Source organism: Haliotis cracherodii, unplaced genomic scaffold (assembly GCF_022045235.1).
Source record: "Haliotis cracherodii isolate W230 unplaced genomic scaffold, xgHalCrac1.p SCAF_23, whole genome shotgun sequence".
In the NCBI taxonomy this organism is placed as follows: Eukaryota; Metazoa; Mollusca; class Gastropoda; order Lepetellida; family Haliotidae; genus Haliotis; species Haliotis cracherodii.
Genome location: NW_027266279.1, coordinates 1,045,421 through 1,063,348, shown reverse-complemented (window position 1 = coordinate 1,063,348; position 17,928 = coordinate 1,045,421). Strand labels below are relative to the sequence as shown.

Genomic DNA, 17,928 nt, shown 5'->3' with positions numbered 1-17,928 from the left:
GATAAGTATTTCATATTTGTTACAACTTTTGGCTTATTTACATTAAATTGCAATGTCTGTGTCATATGTGCTTGTGTATGTAGAAGTTATTATTAGAGTGTCCTGTGCAATTCCATGTGCAATTACACTGTGTTGACATTTCGTTGTTGATATCACATCACCCTGCACACAAAGCTAATTTGAATTCCACGAGTTAGGCCAGTGGTGCTCACAGGGAATAAATAGATACACATTTGGGAGAAGGTTTGTTATTTGCAGTGAGTGAGTGAATGTTGTTTACCACCCAGTTAGCAGTATTAATTCTATTTCACAGCGATGTGTAAGTAACAGAGGCAAGTCCAGGCATGTCAGCAGTTATCAGGGCACATAATATTACCAACAGTCCTCATTCTTTGGTCAGACTTACAACAAACATGAATCAATGCTAGTCCTGACAGGGGGCATGGGTGGCCCAGTCGTCTTAGGCTACACAATTTGCTGTGCATCCCATGGACATGCCCCAAACCTATGACCATGGGTTCGAATCCTGGTTCACCCAGATTGTGTTTCTAGGTTTGTCAGCATATTACATGTGCTTGTGGGTTTCAGCGAAGTGGTAAACGTCTGAGACGTGCATACCTTCAGGCTTTCCTCCCACACTAAGCTGACACGCCATGATATAAGTGGAATACTGTTCAAAGCGTTAAACCCAATTCACGCACTAGTCAAGACAAACCAATGGGTGATAGCATGAACAAAGATCCATGCCATGGATGACAGACAATCAGCCTGAGCACAGATTTTAACCACTCAATCTTTGTCAGATGGATCTCTATTCATCTGAGCTTCTGCCTGAGCCTGTTTCATGAGTGAGTGAGTGAATATGGTTTTACGCCGCTTTTAGCAATATTCCAACAATATCACGGCGGGGAACACCAGAATTGGACTTCACACATTGTACCCATGTCGGGAATCGAACCCGAGTCTTCGGCGTGACAAGTGAACGCTTTAACCACCAGGCTACCGGACAGCCCCTAGCTGCCTGTGAAGCAATCCCAAAAGACTTCACTGGCACCAGAACATTTACTTCTACTTTTCACTTGGTGCAGTGTCGTCTTCTATTGCCAGGAAGCAACTGTCAAAAATTCATCCTTAACCGGGATGCATGTTTCATATAATGTTCATTGCATCTATGTGAATATGATGATTGTAGTTGTCACTTTACTGGTGAAAAAGTCCTTCTGGAAAAGCCTTGATTTTTAGTGTCCACCTTGAAAAGCCTTGAAAATCACCAAAATAGCTTGAAAAGCCTTGAATTTGTACAAAATGACATATATTTGTTAATCAAAGTATTAAAGCACACAAAAATATGTTCCAAAGATGTTTAAGTGAGATTTTTCACAGTGATAGATTTGTGAACCAAAGACCCTAAAGAATTCATTACTGACTTAAATTATTTTTTTGTTGGGTGAAAAATACATTTATGGAAAAATGTATTGCTTTTAGGTCTTATGACTAATTCAATATAATATTGACAGACTAGGGCTTATAACTGAAATAGAAAAGCCTCGAAAATGACAGTTGGGAGCCTTGAAGGGCCTTGAAAAGGCTTTGAATTTTAGTGTTCCATATTTGTACGAACCTTGCCGTCCTTGGTCACCACTGCAATGTCATGTAAACCTTTGCAACAGTGATTCCTTCTTCAAAGTAGCAAGACTTGAAGTCATCTAGTTACTCTGTTGCAAGATTCTAGAAATATATCTTTTTATCATAATACAACTGGTTTTGTTTGGAGCTTTGTGCAATCTGTGTACACACCAAATGGTAACATGATGATTGCTGGCACAACTGAATCTGGGGGTGTGGTCTGAATTTTATATACAATGCGGCCTTAATGAAAACCCTGTGGAAATTGCTGGTTAGAATAGTTCCCAGGAACCTTTGCTTGTGTTGTGAGGGGATGAGACTTGGTGACTTGGCTGATGACGTACCATCGTACCCTCATGACCTGGGACATTGCTTGTTTGTCTGGTCCTGACTGAAATCATTATGAACAGCCATCATTTTCCTGGAATATTACTGAGTGCAGCACTAGAATTTTAAAAAGTCTTTATTTGTTTGTGCCATAAAGGTCATAAAAATGAAATGTAAAGCTGTTGTGTGCAGGGTTAGAACAAAACTCAAAAGGTTGATCAGCTCGGGTAAAGGTAAAATGCCCTTGTAATGTTAAAACAAAGGGCAAATTGGGAAATTTGTACTTGCCTGCAGGAGTTTTTACTAGCCCCGGGCCAGCTGGCTGGTGTTAAGTTCTTACTCTGTAACAGTAAACAGAACAGCTTCCCTGTTCCTCCAGTCACGGAGTACATTGTACTGATAGGGACCCTTTCATGTCTTTGTTAACGACCATTAAGTGCGTCAATAGCTTGTTCATTTCAGTACTGTGTCCTAATAGAATTACCTGAGGATATTGTCCGCCATGTTGATATTGATTACTACTTGTGTAGGTGTAATCTATTATTGAAATGTACAACAGCTGACACTGTTGCGGTCATATCATAAACTAGGATTTGATATTGCCAACACAAGCAGGTGAGTCCTTAGGCTGGGAATGGGAAATATGAAATGTTGTTTTTGATGTGTGATGTGTGATCTGTTATGTGAGATGTGTGATGTTCACATCCTTCTTTGTCTGAAGGGATTATGTTGATAGCAATTTGACATGGTTACCTGTGACTCAAGTCCTGGAGATCTGTGTTATGACTGGCTTTTACATCTGTAGCATATGATTAAGGACAGAAATGTTTTAATTACTGTTATCCATTGCAACAAAGTAGGCCAGTGGATATTGGTATTGGCTGTTAGGGTTAAACATGGTCACTTGTCCATTAGTCTGACACTAGAGAAAAACTAGCGGGACTTGTGTTGCCCCCAAATCTAATTATTTTACATGAACCACTCGTCCGAAATAAGCTGTGGACGAGTTGGATGTGACCAAAGGCTACCCATGGCTGTGTCTGTTTTCTTCCATCAGAACAATTGTTTTGTGAAACACTGTGGAAACAAGGATGACATTAGGCATGCATTATTAAGGATTATGTGGACTGTGTTCGAAAACCATCATTGTTAGGGCGTTTGTTTCCATTATCAAGCATTGTTTGTCTGTCCTAACTAATTTTACATGTAAGCTTGATGTGGGTGTTTCACTGCGGACTATGGCGTAATGTTGCTTTTATTTCTTCATCTGTTCATTGTGTTGTCAATGACTCTTCAATCAACTCCTTGTAACCACTCCTCCAATTCTATTGAAAACCTGAAGAACAACTTGTTTCCTCTCAAACTTTAGTTCAGTTACATCAGCCGTGTGTAACTTTGGACAAGCTGGCAATATCATTGTGATCTCATGGGGATTCTTGGTTAGATTAGGTATTTAGTAAACTATGCTGTTTGTGAGAGGCAACCAAATGGATTGGGTGGTCAGGGGTGTGGTTGATTAGAGTTTCATTGTGCTTCAACATCTGGTATCATTGCTCCTAACATCAATCACTGAATTGTCTGGTTCAGACTCAGTTATTTACAAACTGCTGTCATATTGCTGGAATATTGCCAAGTGCTGTTACTCAACAAAAACACACAGAATGAAGAGACTGCGTTTGCTGAGCAACTGTTTCCCACCATGTAGATAACATAAAATGGATGTGTGGACAGTTTGCCTTGGGCAACGGAACAAGATCCTTTTGATATTTTCGACAAAGGCTTTGTGGAGACTGATCTGTACATGGTGTCAAGGGCTTGATTATTTCCTCAGATTCTTGTAGACATGGGGACCACATCTTCCTGGCCAAACCTCCCAGACCAGTGAATTATTGATCAGTCTCCCATGTTTAAAATCCCCATGATAAACCATCTTGCAGAACGGTTCAAATAGATGTTATTTATCACAAGGGATGAACCATGCCAATTTCTATAATACCGAAAGGTACAGCATTGACAGACTCTAACTATCTTGGACATGAAAACCTAGATCTTTTTGAAGGTGGTAGGGTAAGACCAGGGGACCTCAGCACACCCCAGACATGCACTGACTGATGGATGCTTTGTGCTAGGCTGCTTGCTTCCAGGTCTTCAAGGTCGTTGTTGTTTTCACAATTCTGTTTTGCCTATACTTTGGTTTTGAGCTTGTTTTACTTTGGCATCCTTTCAAACGATGCAGTAATGGGAATAGTTGTCTGGTTTGACTGTTGAAAATTGCAGCAAAACAAGCAGAATGTCTGCATATTTTGTCAAGACTTGAACGAGTGAACAGTGGTTGGTATAGAGTTACATCATTTTGGATTCTACCACAAAGTCAGTCCTTTTCGGAAAGGTTCTGGTGGTGTTTTTCCAGGCTTTATGTAAGTACCTATTTCATAGAAGAGGTTTCAACCTCTAAGTTGACCTTCGTCTTAATTTGGTCAAAGTATGTAGTAGTTATATTTTAGTTATTGTTTTGCTGTTAAACGTCAGTACTGAAGACCTTGTTGAGATTCCACGTTAGAATTGGTCCCTGTTCAACAAAACGATCGTAACGTTAAGGTGGTTGTAACTCCATTCCTTAACGTAGACTCACGACTTCCGTTGCTTTGTCGAAAGAAGCCCAGATCCAAGGAACCTAAGCTGATTGCAGGAGGTGACTTGGTGGACTGGGTCGGTTGGTCAGACTCGGTAACTTTGAATGTCATTGTACCCTGATAGTATGAGGCATTGCTCATAATATCAATCACAGGTTTGTCTGGTCAAGATTTGATTATTTGCAGACTGTTATCATATAGTTGGAATATTTCTAAGTGCAGCGTGAAAAAAAATAAAATATCATGAACAAAAATGTGAGGGATCATGCATATTTGGGGGATTTATTTTTGTACTGAAGACTAAGCACACAATTTCATAAAAATATCCCCAAAATATTCATGATCCCTAACTTGTTTTGTTCAGTATAGACCCGATAGTTCCTGAAACATGTTCTAATGCTTTTTGTACATGATATGCATGTGTTTTTCTATCTGCCTTAGATTCAACCCGACCTTCAGGTGTTGGGGAAGCCTGGTTGAGTTAGGGGCATGTAGTCTCGAATAACCTGATAAGTTGAAGAGGTTGCTGATGATAAACAAGTTCCCATGAACATCCCCTCCAGATGATGTTACAGCACACACATATACGCCATGACACATTCAAGATTGGAAAATCAACACTTCAGTGAAAGTAGACATTTTAGACTTGTTGCAATGTATCTTGTTTTATCTGAGAGAAATATGAACTAATTGTTGAGGTGTATTTTATTTTTTAACATAGTTTAAGCACACCTGAAGAAAAGGATTTGAATTGTTACCTGTTTCAAGAATCGCTGAAAATACTCATCTTCATAATAATAATATTAACTGACATTGGGAGAGGACCCCTGTTTGGTGCCAGGAATACAGCCCTCCTGACAATCTGGGTAATGCAGAAGGCTGCGCTGTTTGGGAGTCTTCACATTCTCCGAAAAGTTATTGGTGGGTTCGACTAGGCAGCACTTCCTGGGAAAAGTCCCCTGCCTGGGCTGCGTGTAGAGGGGGCAATGGCCCTAAGGTGATGATGAGCCTAACCAGCCCGACTGTACCAGGATCACCCAAACCCTCTTTGCTGCATTTTTTATTTTGTGCTTAACTTTCTGAGACAATCTAGACTTGCCAAATCATTCTAGACTTGAGATGGATTCCTTTTTTAATTTATTGTCTCTGGTCTGGCAGACAAACTGTCTCCATGCTTTCTGCTAAAGAGTAAGAGTGTATCAACAAACAAAGGGACACAAGAAGATGATAATTTGTAAATCAAATGAAAGGAGTTGTGTGTATGTTTGTCTGACTTATCGCCTACTTGAAGTTAATCATCGGCTGTTGATGTTTCATCATAGAAAAACTTGTGTTTCGCTGATGAATTTTCCCAGCCATGAAAGGTTATGGAGTTAATTGGTTAAATATTCCCGCTCTGCCCATTCAGGTGGCGGGTGCGTTAACTCAGCTGATAGGATTATTCTGCTGCTGGTGCCCATACCTCGTCCCGACATTAATGAGGATTTTATGTGATTAGTGGTTATTCCTTGCAGCTCAGATTAACATGCCGGTGGATTAGTTTTGATATTTAGTTCAAATTTCCCGAGCCTGGGAAAGTCTGAAAAACTTCGATACTTCTCTTGAAAAGTTTTCAAAATGAACTGTGAAACAAATGAGATATGCTTGAATATTCAAAAAGCAATTAAAAAAAAAATAATTTAAAAAAAAGGCATGGTAATTTTTTTTATATCAAATATTAAAACCTACTTTTAGTTACCTTTTGGCTGTTGTCATGACAATACTTTGAAAGTCAAGTTCAGGGGTTTGGATATTCCATTGTTTGGCAAGTGAACCTCCAGATTTAAATTTGACCCCTACAATGTATTGGTACTTAAGCTGCATCTTGCTGGTGTGATCACTTCTATGGGTAATGTTTTGGGCATCACAGAGCATTTTTTGTGCAGGCATTTTATGATAATCTTCGTCTCATGGTGCATCATCTCCTGTAAAATACAAATGAATCATCATATAGTTTTTTACCTTACTCTCGGATGTTCAAAAATATCTTTTGATATCTCTTTAGCATAAGTTTTTTGCATCAGCCAAGATACAGTAGAAATGTTTATTCAGAAAGTAGACCTTCCGTAGAAACATATATATCTTTCTTATTTATTACTTCATGAAATGTCACGAACATGTTTGTGCAATTGATGTTACTCTAACAGACTCCTAATGTGCCAGTTTTCCATTGTCTGCATCACCTTCCTAGCATTTCCTTCATGCTCCCTGAGATTCACGAGGGAGACGTGATGTAAACAGATGGCGCTGTGTTGGAAACTGGAAACGTTTCATCTCAGCAGCTTGTTTTTTAACTGTCTCGGCCCATGCAACTTGCCCCTAATTTGCGGCGGCACAGTTTCTGTTTTTGCTGCCTCAACTAAAAATAAATTCGGTTTAGATGCATGTACATGCTGCTCTGGAACTTACGGATGAAATTTCACACAACTGAATCTAATATTGGAGAACAGTTGCACACAGCTGTGACTCAGTGAGTGTATTTCTCTAGGCAATACATGTGATCATAATGTCGATGCAATAATATTTCTAAATGCACATTTAAATCAAATCTGAAAGTTATGTTTAAGTAGAAATGCATCAATGTAAATATCAAAAAAAAAATAACCAGTCTCAATTATTCAACGAAACAGATTCCATTGAAAATTATTTGAATAGATCACTGAAAGTTCGAGAACAGAGTCAGCATGAAAAACATACTTGAAAAGGGAATACAAAAATGTTTGTAAGTTGTCAAAATATCTTAACTGTCACACATTTGACCTGCTGATTTCGACGAACAGTTCAGAGTACATTTTGGGTTCATGAAAATTATGTCCATCTCTTGTAACGTTAGACATCACACTGTCAGAGATGCCAGTTATGGTGTCAGTAACATACTTTGTTCTTAAGTAATAACTTTTCAAGAGACCACATGATCAATAGCAGTCCTTCTGATGTGTGTTCACTGGGCCCTGATATACAAAATGATCTTAGCGCTAAGATGATTGTAACTCCCATCCTTCAATGGAGTATAGGCTTGTGATGGTTGTAACGCTTAGATCACTTTGGGCAGGGCTCTTGGTCTTGTTCTACAAGCTTGTGATCCGTCTATGTTAAAGTGTAGAAGTTGCAGTAGCTGCAGCAGATTGCTTCATTGAACAATGACCCAGGCAAAATTCAGTGTCGCTTTTAGAAATAATAAACATGTTTTTCATACATGTCCAGTTTCCCCTCCAGAATATGTAGAATCTACTCTTCACTGTAATATTTGCCAAAGGGGCCGTTGGGTAGCCTAGTGGTTAGAGTGTTCGCTCGTCACGCCGAAGACCCGGGTTCGATACCCAACATGGGTACAATGTGTGAAGCCCATTTCTGGTGTCCCCTGCCGTGATATTGCTAGGATATTGCTAAAAGCGGCGTAAAACCATACACACTCACTATTTTTGCCATGCTACCAAATTACAGAACAGTTTTTAATATTCCAAATACCTCATTGCTTTTATTCACCATTAGACAATTCTTGAGGGATTTATCCCACTGACTCCTCCTTGTCTGTGAACCAAGAAGGGTTTCTCAATGACTCTGGTACTTGTTCTGCCAAACATGCTGTTCTGGTCATTGGATCCTCTGGCTGCTCATCTGCAAGTTAAGATCACTGAATAGTTTGATGCATGAAACTGGTCTGGAATATCAATAAGAGTGAATCATAGCTCCGACCCCATTATATCTGCATCGCTGTTCTGTAATGAGATGCAGTACAAAGTTTGTGTCGAAATACATGTAGATGTAGCTTTGATCCCTTTTGGAGGAGACTTTAAGATTGTTGTAGACTTTGACGTCATCAAGTGAGTTAGCATGCCACATATATCATTGTAGCCTGTGTATAAGTTGAACTGGACCAGACACACTAGTGCCGCATGGGTACGACAGATATCTACCCGAGGTGTGTTTCTGCATACAGAGGTAAACCCCACCTAAAATCAGAATACTGACAGGTACCCTACGATGAGTCCGTTCTGCCGTGGGCCTTATTGCTCAGTGTGCTGAACAAGTTCCTTGAACGCATCCTGGATGACAAAGCGCAGTAAAATTCAACATGGCAGTACACATATTTTTTCTCTTGGTATTTCCTTACCATAAATGGAACGGAACTGTCATGTTGTATGACAAGCATTGCAGCATGCACTCAACATCAGGCGAACCAGAACAAGAACATGAACCGGTTTCAGTGTTGGGTTGAGGAATTTGGACTTGTCTGCCATTTAGGGCACCGCGGGTACCTTTCTGTATTCTGGTTTTGGCTTGGGTAAATTTCTGTATACAGAAACGTATTTGGGGTACATATCTGTAGTACCTCTGCTGACAATGACCCCTTCAGTCAAACTAATGGTTGATAGCATGAGCAGTGATGACACAGAGTTAGGTCACACATTTCAAACACCCAATCCCCATGATAGCCAGGAGGAACTACAATCATTGTGCAGTTCTGGTGCCATCGTACACAGCGATCTTAGCGCTAAGGTGATTGTCACTCCCATCCCTTAACAGACTTACGACAATAGTAGAAAATGTTGTTTTATATGGCATTCTGGTACTGAAGAACTTTTCATGATATCACATATTATCCAGACAGTTGCTTTGTGTTTTCATCACAAATGAAAGGCTTCAGTGACTAGTACTATAATGAAACTTCAGTTGTCAGGAGTTACAGTTACCTGTCAGATTGTTTCCTTACTGGACTGAACAAGCATCTCCATATGGTTTTGTTGTTGTTGCAAGACTGCAGTTAAAACCAAATCCATCTTATCTTGGGTAATCACCCGGCAGATGAGACTCAAGCTCTGTGTAAATGGTGAAGGGAGATAACTCTGTGTGACTCGTCATGGGATGAAGCCAGTGAGTATAAGGATGGAGCACCTGCCTCCTTGCCTCTCCTCTGTAGCTGGGATGTGTATATTTAGTGTGTAATCAGGACTGGAAATGCTGCTCTAAGATTAGCTTATTGAGATGCCCTGGGAAGAAAATAAACTTTAATCTTCATCTGTCTGTTCTGATAGCCAGATGTTTTAGAAAGTCGTTCTCTTAAAACATATGTTCAGATGTAAGATTCATTCAGGGTGTTCTGTGTATTAGAGAGTTACAGGAGAACTTTAAATGTGCTGAATGATTGTATCAGCAGTGAATGATTGTATCAGACAACCTTGTATGTACAATATGTGTTTGTGTTACCAAATGAATTGTTACTTTGACTTTGTATCTTTTAAAGTGTGTTTTGTAATATGGGCTGTGGCTTAAAATAAAGAATTTAGATGAAATGAATGATTGTATGAGGAGTTGGGGATTGCATTAGGAATGAATGGTTGTATCTGGAGTGAATGATTGTATAAGGAGTGAATGATTTTACCTGGAGTGAATGATTGTACAAGGAGTGAATGATTGTATAAGGAATGAATGATTGTACAAAGAGTGAATGATTGTACAAAGAATGAATGATTGTACAAAGAGTGAATGATTGTACAAGGAGTGAATGATTGTACAAAGAGTGAATGATTGTACAAAGAGTGAATGATTGTACAAGGAATGAATGATTGTACAAAGAGTGAATGATTGTACAAAGAGTGAATGATTGTACAAGGAATGAATGATTGTACAAAGAGTGAATGATTGTACTAAGAGTGAATGATTGTACAAAGAATGAATGATTGTACAAAGAGTGAATGATTGTATAAGGAATGAATGATTGTTCAAAGAGTGAATGATTGTACAAAGAATGAATGATTGTACAAGGAATGAATGATTGTACAAAGAGTGAATGAATGTACAAAGAATAATGATTGTACAAAGAGTGAATGATTGTACAAGGAGTGAATGATTGTACAAAGATTGAATGATTGTACAAAGAGTGAATGATTGTACAAGGAATGAATGATTGTACAAAGAGTGAATGATTGTACAAGGATTGAATGATTGTACAAGGAATGAATGATTGTACAAAGAGTGAATGATTGTACAAGGAGTGAATGATTGTACAAGGATTGAATGATTGTACAAGGAATGAATGATTGTACAAGGAGTGAATGATTGTACAAAGAGTGAATGATTGTACAAAGAGTGAATGATTGTACAAGGAGTGAATGATTGTACAAAGATTGAATGATTGTACAAGGAATGAATGATTGTACAAGGAGTGAATGATTGTACAAAGAGTGAATGATTGTACAAAGAGTGAATGATTGTACAAGGAGTGAATGATTGTACAAAGATTGAATGATTGTACAAGGAGTGAATGATTGTACAAAGAGTGAATGCTTGTATGAGTGAATGGTTGGTTCCTGAGCACCGTCTGCACTTTACCATTCAGTGAAGTTATGCAGTTTATATTCAGTAAAAACTGAAACTGGTATCTTTAAATATCTCATTGTAGTATATGGCTGAGATATTGCTTATGTGTTATATTTAGAGTCACTCTTTGTAATACATTTTTTTATGATTTCTAAGATTTGGATGAAAGCTATCATCTGATAGTGGTGTTACTTCCTGGTGTCCATCACTGGGACCATTTGTTAGTTTTATAATTACTTGGTTACTGTATGTTTACAAACTTAAAGTAAATACAGTCCATCAACATAAACAACTGTGTCAAATCAGTAAACAATGTTGACATTCAGGGCTTTTGACACCACCACTTGTCCATTAGACCCCAAACTCATTAATATTCCTCAGAACTAGGCTGCTTTCTCCCATAATCTAGTTTCTGATATAATGATACATGAACCACGAGGTCAGACACCATGACTGTTAAAGCGGTCACTCAGACTGTCCAGTGCATGGAGGTCAGTTAGGCATTACTGTCCACTCTTCCGTGATAGACCTGTCCACTCAGATTGTGTATGTGTCATATTTAGCCTGTTGACAGATCAGTGTTGCTGCAGGAAATAAACAGGCTATTTATAAGACATTTCATGATCCTGTAACATATTTAGGCAGATGTAGGTCACAGCCATTAACCAAATTATCCTCTGTACACAGTACAGTCATTGTTTAATAATTTCCTGATTGGACTTCAAATTACCTGGTCAAATATGAACTGATGTGAGAAGTCAGTAAATACAGTAGTTGTTTCAAATGTATAGCTTCTTGTTCCTTATTTTTTTATGAAGGTGTGTCAAATTTGACAGATAGAATGTATATTATTTGCTGTTTGAATCGTTCCACTGATATTAACATTTTTCAAATCAGTATGCATTCATACGACCTAAAACAGAAGAAAGATTGTCAGCAGGGGATGGCACAAGTCCAAATATATTTCCAGGGTCCTTGACTCCCTATTACCAGCCCCTACCCAGGTACCCCGCTGTGGGTCTCAAGAGTTACGTATGAAATGTCCGATTGGGAATTGTTTTACAAGAACCCTGGCAAATAGTACGTAAATACAAATGACATATATATATATATATAAATGATGTAATTTAACACTGAAGTTGTCTCATGGTTTTCTCTGGCATATCAAACTAAGTGCCCAAGGCAGGCAAATTGTGGGATAAGTGTGATATTTTTCAAATTTGATTTTTTTAATATTCTTAATTTCATAATATCTGAGCACAGGAAAAATTGTAATTCAATTTGGGACTGTCCTTTCATTTGATGCAGGCTTGGTGTCGAATATCTACCTCTGAGTAGGTCTAGATAAACCCTTATGACTGAAGCTTTATCTGTATTCAAATATACAAAAGTCGGAAGGAATGTGTGCATGGACATAAAGAAATAAGAACACTTGTGACTTATAGTGTTACCATGGAGTTGTGAATTTTGTTATTAAACAATATATTACATGACTAACCATGGGTCCAGGGTGGTCCTGTGGGTACCCGGGTCCTACTCAGTACCCACCCGACCCGGGTACCCGAGTTACCTGTCCCAGCCCTAGTTGTTTGTTAATTTTGTATGTATGTTTAGACCTTGTGTCATTACCAAGCATGAATGCATACTGAAGTTAACTTGTCTAACTGGGGACGGATGCCACTTGTTCAGATCTGTAGTTACACATTCATGTGCTATGTATATTTCAAAGGAATACTTTTCACCTTAAAAATGACAACCTCATTGGCACTGGAACACCTCAGTAATCACTACATCAAAACTCACAACTATACTGACCCGTGAAGACCCATGCTTGCTGCAAAAGGTGACTATGCATGTCGTAAGAGGCGACTAACGGGATCAGGTGGTCAGGCTTGCTGACTTGGTTGATGCATGTCATCTTATCAATACTCATGACATCAATCACTGGATTGTCTGGTCCAAACTCGATTATTGACAGACCGCCATCATATAGCTGTAATATTGCTGTGTGCAGAGTTAAACAACAAACAAACAGAGATGTCATTCTGTATATTAAATATACACTTCACAGTTTTGTGCGTCATGGAAAGATAAAAACATCCCTATCAAACGTGGAGTGGTGTATACTGAAATGTTAACATTGGGTTAATCATTTCAAGAGGTTTTTTAACACATCACTGTACAGATGTAACATTTTAAGTCCAAACTCTATGGGATTAAATATTTCACCTGAAAATGACAATTCCCACAGGTAAATGGCATATCTGTGTGACCTGAACATGACCCAGTTTAGTTCTGTATTATGATTTGTTGAGATAGCATTGCATCTCCGTGAAATACTTGGCATATCTCTCTTGCTTTACAGCAATATTTAGCATTCAGGCACATGCAGCCAGACTCTGTCCTTTATATTTATGGCGGAGTTTGAATTAAACCTATAAACTGTATTAAACAAAGCACCTGAAAAGGCAGCAGCCTGCCCTTTGAGACAGACAAATGTTGTGTACAGCAAGTCAGTGATGTGTGTATGCCAATAGGTATATAACCTTTAATCAGATTTCCCTGCTCCGCTGAGCAAGCGTTTGCCTTTCATCTGGACTTGTCAAGTAGAGAAATAGTTAGCTGTTGTTGTATTGGAAGACACATGTGCTTCTGTGGGGGCTGTCTGTTATGGTTGAATATTTATTCAAGAGATTTTCATTTTATTTGAGTAGCGAGGTCATTTGTACTTGGGTTGCTGTGAGCTGTACAGTATCTTATTCAACAAACAAGAACACATTTGTGCAAACACTTGTCAAGGTTGTCCGTGTGCATCACACATCCCCCTTTGTTGTGAAGGATGAAGAATATATATTGATGCACTTGTATTATATTCAAATTTGTTATGATTAACATAATGCATAAATGAGATCCAAGATTTATTTTTTTTATTGTTTTCAAGGCCACTTGACACATGTTACAAATAAGCATCACACATGCAAATGATGATTACACATCACCTATTTGCTGTGAAATACATGAAGGATTTGTCTGTGTTATCATTATTTGAAATAAATAAAGGCTTGAATTTGATACACAGTATGTGTGTGTGTTAGGAGGAGGGGTCATGAAATAATGTTACAAAAATAGGGAGGTCCTAAGACCGACCTTATAAGACCAATCACATGGCCATCCACCCCTATGATAAATGGCCAGTCCTGAGTATTAAGCAAGGGTCCAATTTATTTTTCTGGGTATTCAAATATGTTGCGGCAGCTGTTTTAAGGAACAATGAATCTCTCCGAGAAAGTGACACCTTATGATCTTGTTATTCAGTTTCGTCCAAAACATGAAACGGCTCCTGCATAACTTTACGAATAAGGGAAGCAACTCGCAAAATTATGTTCATCAAATTAGAATTCTCACATTATCGTTTATTACAATGTTGAACTTAAATAGCCATCTTGTCTTTCATGACACAAATACACGCATCATTCTTACTCCTCCTCAATGGGCTTGTACAAAACATTGACAAATAAAAACAGCCCCAAATCGTTTCTTTTCCCACAAAGGCTGAATGAGGCGGTGTAACAAAGAGATCCGTAGCTATCGACTGTCAATGCTCCAAATCACAACCAGCGTTGATGTTGCTGGTCAGCGGTGTGTGTAATCTTTCTCGGGCATGACGATGTGTTCTGAGGAAGATGGTATATCAGAGTATGAGTTTATAAACACCAGATACACAGATAGTCTTTGCCCTTGATATTTTGGGCTGATTGAATGCCCAGGAGAAAAAGATAGCAGTGACTCACATCGCCATGCTGTGCAGTAGCGGTAAGATATTTCATTTTTCCGGCAGTTTTCCTTGACAGTGATATCATATTTATTGGTGAAATTTGAAGGGATGGATGTGCCTTGGCATAACCTTTATTGATTATTTGTCACTCTTATCAATTTTGTTTATTTAATGCTGCAAGGTAGACCTTGACAACCAGAATGGCTGGTTTCATGCCATGGGGCTGTGGTGCAATTTTGCAATTATGTTGAGGGTTGCAACGGTGATGCGTCATTGTGCGCTGTGCATAGTTTTGCAGACAGATGTCTGTAACAGAATGCATGTGTGAATGGTTCCAAATCCCATTGCATTGTTCTCTTCACTGAAATGTAGGAATGGATTGCGGTCAGTTTTAAAGCAGTTGGACTATGTATTACAACATGAATATTAGAATTTATGACATAAAAAATTTATGATGGAGAATTTCATGACCTTTTCACCTGACTTGACATGGTGATATGGGAAATTGTTTCTGTTGGTCGTTCTTGGAGTCAGTAAACTGCATGGAATAGAAATATCTCTATTAAAATTACTTTTTTATATTTCATTTTTTTTAAATTGTACTTTTTGGATATTCAGTCCATGATGTCATTTGTATTGGGGCCGAGGAATAGAAAACTTTCAAAGAAGGATCATAGGTCTAACACTCGTTCATGAATAATTAAAATTTAATTTAAATTTTAATGTCCTTAATTGCCCCTGATCACTATCTATACTCTTTACCAAGATACCCCATTAAATATAAATGCAAAATGTCCCAAATCATCTTGGTTGTGTGGTATTGAAAACAGCTTGTGATGGAATATACAATAACAACTATCTTTGTTCAGTAACCAGACGATAACTGTTTGAACTTATCCCACATGTATTTCTTCAGAGTGGTTATGAAATGTGTTTCTTCTGGTTGTTCAATAATGTCAATATTTCCTTTAAAATATGTCTCCCTACCCTCTGCCTTACACCTTCCCTCTCTCCATTCCTCTATCACCCATACCTTCCTCCCCCCACCCTTTTCCAACCCCGTCTTCCACTCCCTTTTTCCATCTCCCCATCCCCTTCCATCTCCCAACCCCCTCATATCTCCTCTACCCCCTCATATCTCCTCCACCCCCTCATATCTCCTCCACCACCTCAAATCTCCTACACCACACTCATATCTCCCCACCCCCTCATATCTCCTACACCACACTCATATCTCCCCACCCCCTCATATCTCCCCACCCCCTCATATCTCCTGCACCTCCCTCATATGTCCTCCACCCCCTCATATCTCCCCACCCCTCATTATCCTCACCTCAGTTTCCTCTCCCACAGGCTATCCCTCTCGGCACCCACTTCCCTGTTTTCCACCCCAATTCATCTCCCCGCATCTTTCCTTGTTATCCATTTCCTCTCTCCCAATCTTACCCTCTCCCCACCTCTTCCCTCACCCCACCCCTCTCCTGTCCCCACCTCTTTCCTCTCTCCCAATCTTACCTTCTCCCCACCTCTTCCCTCACACCACCCCTCTCCTGTCCCCACCTCTTTCCTCTCCCCAATATTACCTTCTCCCCACCCCTTCCCTTTCCGCACCCCCTTCCTGTCCCCGAGTTTTATCTTCCCCCCACCCCTTCCCTCTCCCCACACCTTTCCTGTCCCCACCTCTTTCCTCTCCCCAATATTACCTTCTCCCCACCCCTTCCCTTTCCGCACCCCCTTCCTGTCCCCCAATCTTATCTTCTCCCCACCTCTTCCCTCACCCCACCCCTCTCCTGTCCCCACCCCCTCTCCCAATCTTACCTTCCCCCCACCCCTTCCCTCTCCCCACACCTTTCCTGTCCCCACCCCCTCCCTGTCCCCACCCCATCCTTTTCCTGTCCCCCACCCCTTCGCTCTCCCCCAATCTTACCTTCTCCTCATCCATTTCCTCTCTCCCAATCTTACCTTCTCTCCACCCCTTCCCTCACCCATCCCTTTTCTGTCCCCCACCCCCTTTCCTGTCCCCATCCTTCCCTTTCCCCATCCCCCTCCTGTCCCCCAATCTTACCTTCTCCCCGCCCCCTTCCCTCTCCCCACACCTTTCCTGTCCCACCCTTCCCTCTCCCCCAATCTTACCTTCTCCCCACCCCTTCCCTTTCTCCACCCCTGTCCATCTTCCCAGCATCACAGTCACTGTATCCTCTTATACTGATAGCGTCTTCAAGGTGTTGCTGCCTAATTGTTGTAATTAATGACATCATCAGCTGCCAGTCAAGGAGATAAGCCGACACATCCCAGGTGTCCTGCAATGTACACCATTGTACATTACACACCAGCAGATGTCAATCACAAGCTGGAAGCTGTTACCAATTAACAGTGTCTGTTTCTGATTAAAGTAGGTCACCAATTAGCAAGTGGGGAGCAATTTACACAATCACTGAGTACTTGTGTGTCTCCAGCTGTATAAACCAGTGTATCATAGAGCCGACATCACTTTGTTCGTAGTTTGAAGAACTGTTGGGTACACCTCGCTGATGACAATGATTATCAAGTATTGGAAATGTATTCTGGAACGTTTGTCAGTCGGTGACATAATAAGAGGTATAGAAAAAAGCTATGTATGCTCTGAATGTATTTATCATTTGTATGTATTCTTCATTTCACATGTCAACCGGTGAAGATCCGTGGAAGAATAGGTCTTCAGCAACCCATGCTTGCCATAAAAGGCGACTTGTCATAAGGGGCGACTATAATGACATTCTCGCTGCATGTCATCGTATCCCATTTGCGTGGATTGATGCTCATGATGACAATCACTGGATTGTCTGGTCCAGACTCGATTATTTACAGACTGACGTCATATAGCTGGAATATTGCAGAGTGCGGCGTTAAACAACAAACATTTCTCATCATAATGTAGCCTTGAACTGGTTGGTTGTGGTTGTTTCTGAACTTATTTTACATTTATTTTTTTTAACTTTCTTAAGTTATTCCAAAAATGTTTTGGTACTGGCTACTGATGTGATACCAAGGAGGGATTAAGCTGTGGGGTCTTTCAGCAATTTGCAGCATAGACATTGTAATGAATGCCTTGTGTGAGTTACCAGACAGAGTAGCAGACATGTATTGAATCAGTCTTGCTAGGTCTGTACATTTGCCTGATCCAAGCTCCTCTGTAACGACTTGCCTTGTGTCCACCATCATCAAAGT

The 17,928-nt window shown here is 39.8% G+C and overlaps 1 protein-coding gene across 9 annotated transcripts in view; it reads left to right on the top strand.

Moving 5' to 3' along the window:
• LOC139471642 (activated Cdc42 kinase-like) overlaps window positions 1-17,928 on the top strand; it is a 161,982-nt gene that overhangs the window by 82,381 nt on the left and 61,673 nt on the right. The window contains exon 1 of one of the 9 annotated variants that reach the window (XM_071254049.1): window positions 14,597-14,759. The exons of the other annotated variants lie outside the window; for them this stretch is intronic. Within the exon in view, the coding sequence (XP_071110150.1) occupies window positions 14,744-14,759 (16 nt within the window). The 5' untranslated portion in view covers window positions 14,597-14,743. Of the gene's footprint in view, window positions 1-14,596; window positions 14,760-17,928 lie in introns of those variants that run through there. 9 annotated transcript variants of the gene reach the window in all.